General features: G+C 47.3%; 2 protein-coding genes across 2 annotated transcripts in view; both read right to left on the minus strand.

Moving 5' to 3' along the window:
• The window catches only part of LOC144111131 (lactadherin-like), a 131,994-nt gene extending 130,157 nt beyond the window's left edge, over positions 1 to 1,837 (minus strand). The window contains exon 1 of the mRNA XM_077644282.1: positions 1,689 to 1,837. The gene's annotated coding sequence lies outside the window, so the exon portion shown is untranslated. The remainder of the gene's footprint in view (positions 1 to 1,688) is intronic.
• Positions 1,838 to 7,861: 6,024 nt separating this feature from the next.
• Positions 7,862 to 11,098, minus strand: LOC144111325 (U5 small nuclear ribonucleoprotein TSSC4). The gene is made up of 2 exons (XM_077644591.1): positions 9,449 to 11,098; positions 7,862 to 8,962 (listed from the first exon to the last, which is right to left on the minus strand). Exon 1 carries the CDS (start codon positions 10,977 to 10,979, stop codon positions 10,170 to 10,172), a length of 810 nt encoding a protein of 269 aa, XP_077500717.1. The 5' UTR covers positions 10,980 to 11,098; the 3' UTR covers positions 7,862 to 8,962; positions 9,449 to 10,169.
• Positions 11,099 to 11,279: the final 181 nt, after the last annotated feature.

An 11,279-nucleotide genomic window follows, 5' to 3' on the forward strand; every position in this document is an offset into this window, starting at 1 on the left:
CAATCTCTGGAGGGATGTCGCCGGCCTCCGTAAGCCAACACTGCTTGCAGCCCAGTGCCCTCTTCTTTCCATCTACCACTGGCCGACTTCCTCCCTTTCGTTTCAGTGCAGCACATAACACTGGACCCTGTGGGTTTTCCTTTGTGCGAAGCCTCTAGCTGGTGGCCGTGGGTGGCAACCGGCCAACTGTGCAAGACGCACTAGGGCCGCGACGGAGCTCAGAACCGGGGCGAACATCTTCGCTGGCCACTGCGCCATCGCAGTCTCCCCTCGCGCTCTGATGTCAACTTGTATCCGTGCTCAATGGGTGCAGCATGGATGGATGGATGGTAGGAGCGTCCCCTTTGAAACGGGGTGGTGGCAGTTGCCACCATGCTGGGCTTCCCCCCCCCCCCCCCGTTTCTATTTGTTCAACTGTGCGCACACCGCTGTCGCACCCGGCCAGCGCACCTAATTCGCTTGTGGCCCAACCAAGCTAAACCGCCGTTTCTTCTACGACCACGCTTCGCAAATTGCCCCCTCTCGTGAAGTTGCACTCTTTCTTGCATGCGCGGCACAGACCTACCACTGACATGCCTAAGCAGCCAGTTTTGTCTTTTTTTTTTCCTTCACCGAAACTGATCGTGCGTAGTTTTCGAGGAGTCCCTTCTTCCATAGGAGCGCCGCAAAATGATTCCAACAATTTTTCGGTCCGAAAACAGAGATCGCTATGCGTGGCGGCGATTGCACGCTCCAAGGAACGAGAGAACGCAATGAGGGCCCATTCTGAAGAACCCACGTTGGCGCACACATCAGGGACCGTCCACTTAATTTCCATGTTGTTACGCTAAGCCGTTTCACCTCATTCTTTTAAAACAGGCCTTCTGAGTTAGGAGGGCGCTAGCTTTTTCCGCGTAGCACTGTCAGCGGTGCAGTGTCGCCACCCGCTCAAGCGTGCAATTCAGAGAGTACCCAAGCGTTGGCCAAGCGCAACGCTAGCGCCCATCACCCGCGTTAATTACCACCGATCTAAGCGCCATTCGTTTTTCCAGTGTCTCCGCAGTATCTCAGTGACCGCGGCGCATACATCCAAGTACAAGCTGGAAAAAATAGACCCTCTACGAGCCAATATTTCGACTTTCAGTAAAATACGCATCCTAACATAATTCTGAAAGGTGCTATTGAGAGGGTGTACGTATGCCTACGTACTATCACGATCGAAATAAACGCGTCGCCTAGCTTCCGCTGTCGGAATTTCTCTTCATCGCGCTTTTACTTCGCCGATAGCCAAAAGACGCTAAAGTCGTCCATGGAGGCGAAATTCTGGAGGCCCGTCTACTGTGCAAGGCCAGCGCAAGAACCCCAGGTAGTCGAAATTTCCCGGAGGAGACCTTCATTATACGGCGTCCCTCATAGCCTGAGTCGCTTTGGGACGTTAAACCCCCCCTAAACCAAACCAAACCATGGTACAATCCAGGACGATTCTAACGTCATTTTCGTGCCACCCAGGTAACAGCGCGATGAACGGATATTCGAACAGTGGAGTGTTGGCGCCGCCTTTCTTTCCACTGTGATAGTGCGTGTTAAAACAGAAAGCAGAATGTCCGGGTAAAAGCAGAAGATTCAGTGTGCTGAGGCGAAGCCTATTTCGCGTGCGACGTAGTACAAACACGCAGGAAAAGCAACGCTTCGTAGTAAAGGCGGCTTACCTCGCAGACAACGATGTTCTTTTCGCGACGCTTCTTGAACAAGCCGCCCCGCTTTCCTCGCGGCGTCGGAAACTGCATAGCCATCTTCGGGCGCCGCTTACTGCACAGAAAACGCCGCGCAATTTGGTCGCTTCTGCGCGAAAAATGGCGCCAAACAAGGAGGAAAACACAACAAGCAAAACGCCGTCGTTGCTAAGGGAAACGGGAGGGAGACCAATCGTCGACCAGCACAAAACCGGTTCACCAAAGGACGCGCAAGGGTGGCGAGGAGGTTGCGCGGCGGTGGCGGCATGTTCTAGGATTCGAAATGACCAGCGCGCAATGTCCCACCACCTCGCCCAAACGGCAATTTTGATTGAATGTTCTAGGAGTTGGCGGAAATTTCAAATTATCAAAAAGCTTCGGTAGCAAGCAACTGCAGTGCTAAACGGCGAGGCACTAAGTTCCTGCAGCTAGAAATGAACAAAAACTGCATAAAAGCAGTGAATAACCTCTCACGTTTTTATGTTAAACTGGGCACCTGCATCTTGAAACGGCTAAAACCACGTTCAAATGGACATATTGTATCGCTACCGGGTGGGGCGACAGCAGGCTGCAGGATGCTCGGAAAAATGCTTGCGAAGGCAGCGAATGGCGTTCGCTGCGTCGGGCACGGGTGCCGCCGGAATGAAATGCGTTCGCAACTGAAACCTAATGTACTACATATACTATAAAGACACCCAATTGAAGAGTAGTAGTACAGCCGAGCCAGGGTATATAGCGAATTCTTGTTTAGGGCGAGTACTACATTGTAAACATTGAATAAAGCTCAACGATATCTAACAGAAAAAACATTTTGCAGTGGTTTGACTCATCGCACCGGCAGCAGTGCGTACAGATCAAGTTCTCCGATCGCTCCAGTATTTTCAGTAGTGCCACAGGGCTCAGTCCTTGGGCCGCTTCTTTTTCTTAAATATCTAAAGTTTGACTCTCCTGTGCAAGCCCGTTTTTTTTTTTTTTTTGCAGACGATTGTGCAGTTTAACATACGATACTACTGGAAGGTGACCACCTCATTCTAAATAACTATTTATGTGCTGTTAGTGATTGGTGCCATAACTAGAGGATGACACTAAATGTCAAGAAGTGTAAACAAATGACCATAGCCTCCCCCCCCACACACACACACACAAAAAAGCTTCATTGAAGTACTCTTACACAATTAATAGTGTTCCTATCGAACAAGTGGAACAAGCTAAATGCCTTGGCGCAACGATAAACTCGAACCTCAGTTGGAACCCTCACGTTACAAACACAGTCTCAGTGGCCCCCACAGGACTATAGGGCAAGTGCATGAGAGGTGCACTAGAACAGAGCTTGGAGCGTATACCTCACTCGTGCGTCGATCCCATACGCCGACGAGGACCCGCGTACGAAAACGGATATTAGAAGCAGTGGGGGGTTCAAAGGAAAGGACTGCGATTCATACACACAGCGCCTATAGCAGACAGGTATCGATATGTGACCTTCTCAGCCGCTCCGATTTGCCCACCTTGGAACCTCGTCGAAAAATGCACCATCGTCAGTAATCGTGCTTTCCTTCTTGCATGCAGTACAACGGGAGACGCAAAACTCGGCACAAGCGTGATAAAGCAAGCATTACCTTAGTGCAGAACCAATGCACGCAAGCTGTCGTTCTTTCAAAGAACGATAGGAACAAGTTACCCGACGATGTGCTAACCTCATCATCACCAGAAACATTTTTATCCGCAATCAGTTCCACCTGATTCTTCAAGTGTCTGCTTGTATTGCATTCTGTACTTGGACGCAAATGTAACGCGTGTTACATCTTACACGGAAGCTGATTCGTTCGGCAGAAACTTTACTGTGTGCGTATATGCTTCGTTTTTTGTTGTTGCTGCTGTGGACCAAGTACTGCACACGTCTCGGGTCCACCCCTGCCTTGGCCGCCAATTAAGGCGGCCGGCAGTATCGAATATATCACATATATAAAGTAAATATCAGTGTGCAGAGTGGGGCATCAACGTGAAAATCCCATGCGAAAGCGCTATTGTTCGCATTTACTCCACTGTGACATCTGCGTATACACCGAAGGGCCGGCCGCGTCCTCGCAGGTGTTTTCGATAAATTCTCGCGCGCTGACAGGAGCCAAATGGGCGGCTTTGGGCACCTGTCGGCAGCGTTGTGAGCAGCTGCCTGGGTGCACGGCCACTCTCTCAATGTATACTCAATGCATTTGCACGCCACATCTCTGCCATGCGGAGAAGACAACCTCATAACTAAAGCCTGCGGCGGCCCTGGCCTGGTGTGCTCCGCTCGCTTCACTGCTCAAGGCATAGCTGCTGGCTATGCCCTAATTTTAATTTGATTATTCTATAGGGGAACTTGCGCTGAAGTTTGCAGCGCCATAACACACTGCCTAGCGAGAAGAGCAAACAGTTCTGGGTAGTACTGTTAGTACATTTCCGCGCCACCTTCAGGCGCTTATTGGCGTTGGCCTCCGCGCTCTGTCGAAGGCGCACGTGTCGTGCGTCAGCTATCTGGGCTACGCCGAGAGAAGCTAGGCAATGAATGCTGTCACCCAAACGCGGGTATCTAATCGCGCAGAATGTGACAAAAGCAGTTTTGAGTCACCGAATGGAACAATTGCAGTGCCACCTTGGCAGCGCAGGTTCCCCATAGTGTGGTGGTAACATGGCTATGAAAGGCAGTGGCTAGCAGACCTGAAGCACTGCCCGCTGCGGCTTCGATGCGAAAAGGGTTCAGCCTAGCGAGCCGTGCGCTCCCAGCACGCCGAATTCGGAAATATCAGACTCGAAGGGGACAGTTCGGTGCATCGATAATGCAATATTACAAAAAAAAAATGGAAGTAGATAAGATTATCTGAAGCAAGAACACATGGAACGCAAAGACCCGGATTTTTCCATCCGGATTTTTTTTTTGTTCCAGGTTGATTCATTTCGTTGATTAAGTTCCCATATATGGCCGCAGCTTAGCCTCAAGGTCTATCTAGGAACCAGAAAAAAAATTACAAATCTGGGTGAATGGAAGTGGCAGGATTTAAAGATGTGCCTTGCTATCATATATGCATATGGTGCGTTGTGTGGCGAATTGTGCCGGCCACGCAAATTGCACGTCCCATGCGTATGGTTCTCGGGTGTGCAGAAAACGTACACAACATCATGGCGACGTACTACAGAGGTCTGTCGGGAAGTGGGACATACTGGACACATAAAGGTTTGGATCAATCTGGTACGTCGGATGGATGTTTACTGGGCAGCACTATATGTTATCGGCACAGCCGATCGCGCCTCGTGTCCAAACGCCAACACACTCGGGTTGTGCATTGCACGTCATCAACTTCTGTCACGAAAGGAAACACGCTTTCAGGTATACGCAACGTTGGTGTTCACGCACGATATTTCATGCTTAGCAACGCTAAACCGACAGCAATTTCTTTGTTGCTCCATATTTCTGAGAGATAAAGACTACGCAGTAGTAGCCAGTGACAATGTTTTTCCTAGCGCCAAGCGACGCAGCAAAAGAACTTGCACATGAGTGTTATCTGCAGCGGACGTTGCGTTCGCACCGAGCTCTCCTGGTTCGCTAGTTTCGGATTAAATGCCCCGGATTTCCTCGCACTGCAGAACTTCGGAGAAGGTCTTTTTCCTCGTTTCAAACACTGATGGCATCACCTTTCCCATCGCTTTGAACTCCTTTAATAACTGAACACCAGACTGCACTAACTACAAAGGTAACACGTGATATAATTAGGATCATGTCCGCCGTTACTGACAAGTGGTTCCTGAAAGGGTTTCCTTTCTATTTCGAACTCTCTGCTCTTGGGAATTTTTTAAAGGCTTCCCTGAAACACCTGGTATAATACACTGACATCCAAGGTGTAAATTATCAGGCACGTGTGAATAGTGGCTTTTTGGTTCGGAGTGAATTCGAATCGAATAATAATTTTCTTCGAATAATTTCAAAGCAAATGTTTCGAATATTTCTAGCACACAAGATAAGTTGATTGGTACGAAAGGCATTTTAAAAATCATGTATTATTCGAACACACAAGGCCATTACCAGGGGAAAAAAAAAAAAGAGTATGCATATTGAACTTCATTGCACGCAATGAAGCGTGTAGACGTCCTGCAAAAGGGGCCATCAAAAATTGGGTCGTTGGCTTACATGCGGAGCCGGCACATTTTGGGAGAGGGGGAGGGGGGGGAGTGACCTGTTACGAGACCCCTGAGTGCTGGTCTGGATTGCGATTGCGTCGTAGCGCAGCTATTGCCTTTAGGCGAGAACTCCATGAACACCTGCTAGCGAGAGTACTGGATTCTCCATCAGGGGTTCATTCATTTCATTTCATTTATTTTTGACAGAAACTGTTACAGTGTATACGCATATACAAATTTAATTTTTTCTGTCAGGATAGCCGAGGCAAAAGGCATATTCAAACGCCTGACAAGGCCTCGGAACCGTTATTTGCACAAAATGCCTCACAAAACGGCACAACGATCAAAAGTAACACTGCAACGATGAGAAAAAGCAAGAAAGCATAACAAGAAACAAAAGCAAAAAGGTTGTGTTGCACTAAGTACAATATTAAATGACGTACACACACTGACGAAAGCAAAACGACCAAAACATAAGGTTACACACAACTCATCTGCACAAGGAATGCATGCAATGACCTTAAAATAACACCATGAAGAATCACAATAATCCAATAACACTATGGCGATTATAATTTTGGCGCGAACTATGGGTAACAAAACATGAATGCACAATGTACGTATGCACTACACACAGCGAGACAGGTTCATTTCCTATACATACTATACACTGAGAAGATGTTTCACCCGTTTCTTAAACCCAGATGGTGAATTTGACTCGGATAGGGTGTCTACTAGCTGAGGGTAAGTATTAAGCAGTTCGGAAATTTGCGTACGATGTTCGAGCTCTGTTTTTGACATATTTTCCTTCAAGTAAATTATAAGCAAATTTCTGGCGTCTATAGGATTCAAGAAATGTTAAACCAACAGATTTGACTCAGTGATACACCTGCATAGCGAGGCTGGACCGAAACATGTTGAAAACTGACAATATATCATATTTCTGAAAAATAGGTGCAGTGTGTTCATATCGTGGTCTATTTGCGATTATTCTTATAGCCTTATTTTGTACCACGTGCAGTCTTTCAATTACGAGAGCGAGTTGACGGGCTAGTTGGTGTTGCATGGTGTAGGAACAGCGCTAAGAACAGGACAGAAGTCAAACATGGAAGCACAGGGACGGGCGCTGTCCCTGTGCTTCCATGTTTGACTTCTGTCCTGTTCTTAGCGCTGTTCCTACACCATAGTCTTTCAAGATTGGTTCTCGTTGTAGTTCCCCATACTAATATGCAATAGTATAAACGAGAGTAAATCAACACGTAGTACAATTGGCGTTTAAACCAGGTAGGTATCATAAACTTCAGTTGATTCAACATGCCAGTGATTTTAGAAATCTCTATACTTAACTGCGTTACGTGTCGAGTCCAGCTCAATCAAGTATTCATCAAAATATGCTCCCAGAAACTTGTGCACGCTCACGCGTTTCAGCGGTTTCCCTTGGAAAACAGGATGAATCGAGGCATCAGCAATTTTGTTTTTTGCACGAAAAAGAATGCAGTTTGTTTTTTCAGTGTTCAAGTTCAGCTGATTGCAACAGAGCCAGGATGACAGTCCTTGCAGCCATGTATTTGCTTGAGTTATTAGGCTGGTTATGCTACTTCCTTTAAAGAAGACATTGATATCATCTGCGTATAAGATAATGTCCAATGTTCCAGGTATATTTACAATATCGTTTATATAGACTAAGAATAGGATTGGCCCTAGGATCGAACCTTATGGGACACCACATTTGATGATTTCCAGACTCGATTTATTGCTTTCGAGGCCTACAAATTGAAAGCGATTCTGCAGATAACTTTTCATCAAGTCCAGTGCAATACCCGAATACCATATCGATCTAGCTTTGAGAAAAGAATATTATGCCTTATAGAATCAAAAGCCTTCTTGAAATCTAAGAATATTCCAAGTGCGTAAAGTCTGTTTTCTATGTTTGCAATTATTTTTTCCTTAATGCTGAGCAAGGCAGACTCAACTGACTTGCATTTCTGAAACGCATATTGATGCTTGGTTATGATTCTTTTATTAACCAAAAAACAAATAAGCTTAGAGTTTATTACTTGCTCTGCTATTTTCGAAAACACGGGTAACAAGTATCACCGCAGCACTCCCCCCCACCTAAGCTTCTCCCATTCCCCTCCAACTCAGGCCCCTACGGTTGAAACACAGCACAAAGATTACGCATGGCAGGCTCTTGCAAGTCGGTTATTTGTGCAAGTGGTGAAACAACAGCACTGATAGATCTGATATTTACCAGCTCGAAGGCAATCACGAAATAGTTATATATATCCACAGCTCGTTATATATATATATAAAAAATTCATTTGCACTTGTCTGCTTACGAGAGGAAATGTGAAAGCCTTTCCCTGTCTTCTTTTCCTCCCCCCATTTTTAATTCTCTTTGTATTGATATTTTTCTATATGTATTCTTTTTGTTTCATTTTTATATTAATTTTTTCATTCCGTTTGATCGACATGTGGAAGCGGACACTTGTACACGTTTCCTGCCAACAGGTCTTGCGCACACTCATGAGCCAAGAAAGGCTTCCGTAGAAGAAACATTGCGTAGAAGCAAGCTAGAATACTACTACGACGCTCTGCTCGCAGCGACATGCCATCTGCCGGCGTGTTGGGAGCTCTATAGGCATTGCCCGGCTCTTCACACAGATGCGGACGGTGATTTGGAAATGGCCAGTGTGTATCTCTAGCTACCGCGCTATGAATACAATAATCGGCCACTAAAATTAAGGTACAGTTGGTTTCCACGACGCCTTCGGCAGCGAGTAGTCAGGTTGGCTTCACTGTACGACAGTGATGACTGAAGGCCACCCTTCACTAGCGCTGCCAGCTAGCAGGTGCAAAAGGCCGCCAAGCAGAAGCGCCACTTGCGAGCCACAGCGTGCAGTGTGTGGTCACAGCTGCTGCATGAACATAAACGCTGCGCAATTTCCTTGCCTTTTCGAACTGATCATTAGACATGAATAAATGTTCAGCTACGAGAATTACTCTTTAGTTAATGACTCATGAAACAGAAACGGTCGTTGTGCGAGGACAGGCATTTCTGCATTTCCAGCGCCGAACGCAGCTCTTGGATGCGAAGCCTTCCTACCTCCACCATTTTGCATTTGGAGTGTTGAGGCCAATGGTTGGTTCCATCATGGCCAGTACTGGCTTCATTGTAAGGGGTCTATAGTGATTTTAACACAGTGGTTAGGCTTGAATGTGTCAGGTAAATAATTAGCAGTATGTACAAATGTGCAAGACATTTTCCAAGCCAGACAACACAACTTTAAATGTTGTGCTATGCAGCTATAACAGCAATCTGATAAGCAATGTGTATTGAATAAAATGCGACACCACAATTATGCTGGTTCAATGCTCAGGGGACTCTCCCAGGCTGAAGTAGATTTGTAATAGGGGAGTAATTATCATACAGCTACCTCAGAGACTATACAGTTGCAGAAAACTCCCCCCCCCTCCCCGAATGAGGACCAATTCTTCATTGGTGCAGTTTCCGTGGAAGCTGACAGCTTTCCTTTGTAGCCGTATGGCTGCGCTTGGGTGGATGCTAATTAGTAATTACTTGCATATCATGATATTGATGTGTAACGGTTTAGCAGTCCTGAGTTTGCTATTTACCTGAAAAGTTAGAAAAAATTAGTGCCAACACAGAGAGAATAAACAGGGAGGAAAATGAAGGGGAGTAATAATGAGGAAACATTGTTGACATTGAAACTGGGGCGTCACAAAAAGAGATAACAAATAGGAAGCAGGTCGAGTAAACAATTTGAAATTGCTTTTTGCTGCTTCAACAGTGGTCTTTTGACAGGCAGGCAGGTCTTGAACCCTTCCTTCAGCTCAGCCCCAACAATAATGAGTCCTTTCTCATCAAGATGCTGCCACGTACTCGGGTTCCACAACTACCGCCTTAATTCGTTAGCTTCCAGTTATGTCTCTCTGGTCTGCTCTGCACGTAGACCTCACACAAATTACAGAACACTGTAGACAATTTGTCCTGGATAGTGCACCACTTGAAAAGAAACGATGGCACCACTTCTTTCCACTGGGGCAACATTTCAGCTGGGCAGCCTTTTCACAAAGTATAATGGCAAGCGTGGAAATGTGTTCTACAAGCATGTGCACTCAAGATCGAACCTGTCAGATCAAGTAATGATATCCACAAGAGGCAAATAATTTGTTTTTCCTTGTGCCCTACCGCGGAAGGTTACATGATTTGCAAAGCACTCCTGTTGTTTGTTTTCGTTTCGTCAAACCCTTGTCAGACAAGGAGGCCTTTGGCGGCGGACTTCAGTCATCATCTGGAGCCCTTGAGCGCAATGTGCGAGCCTTTGGCTTCCTCACAAAAGCACCACGTTCGGCGCCTTGGTCGTCTGCCTCCGCTTCGTCCCGGTCGTCATTGTCCGCGCAGTCAAAACTGATCAGAGAGCTGGACTGGCCCGCCGGCAAAGACGTGCTCCTCTGCCGAACGCCTTCGCGGGCCTTTTTCGCGCCAGCGGGCTTCACGCCGACCACGCATTCCGGCATGATCAGCTTTCCAGGACCGGCTCGATGTGACGACAACTCCGACGAGACATCTTCCATCTCAGAGTCGCCTTCCGAGAGGCGCTTCTGGAAGACGTGCCTCAATCCCGGTCCGCCGGGGTCGCCACGATCCTGCTCTCTGAGAGACAGCCGCCTCTCGCGGAGGTAATCCAACGCTGCTGCCTTATTGCTCGCTTCAGACATGTCGTCTTCCGGGACGCTGTCCAAACTGTAGCGCGTCCATCGTTCAGGGTGGACCTTGTAGTCAGGCGTGGCACCCACGGGTCTCGGCCGCTTGCAGGGCCCCGTCGGCGCGGCCCACGGTCTCTTGAAGACGCCGTCCGATGCCGTCCTGGCACTGCCAAAGTCGTTCGATATATCTGGATCCTCCTTGAACAACGACTCCCCCGCTCTGGATGCCTCCTCTCTGCGTTCCCATGCCTGGTGTTTGGCCTCGAGTCCGTTGAGCGAGTCGAACACCGAGCTTATCCGACTCGACACGTCGCCCGCGCCGCCCGTCTGAAGCTGGAAACGCTTCGTAGCGGCCGAGTCGCTTCGGTTTAGGCTGCTGCTCATGTCGCGCTGAGCAAAGGCTGCGCTTCGGTAACGATGAAAACAAAGTTCACACGTTATACATTCCTCGCTGCGCACCGCCAGTTGAGAATCGCCATATTTGTTTACTGCGTTCACTTGTATCATGTGACCATTTCTTTCCACTTAAAAAAATGATAATCAGCAACAATATAAACTACGTAACTAACTTATAAATGAATTGTAAAGCTCTAATGAGAAACAAGGTTTATAAATTTGACACGTTTAAGCACTGTCGGCTTGCGCTGGATTGGTTTGTATTAAACTGGCTAAAGTGCTGGTTGC

This window comes from Amblyomma americanum, chromosome 11, assembly GCF_052857255.1.
Source record: "Amblyomma americanum isolate KBUSLIRL-KWMA chromosome 11, ASM5285725v1, whole genome shotgun sequence".
Lineage (NCBI taxonomy): Eukaryota > Metazoa > Arthropoda > Arachnida > Ixodida > Ixodidae > Amblyomma > Amblyomma americanum.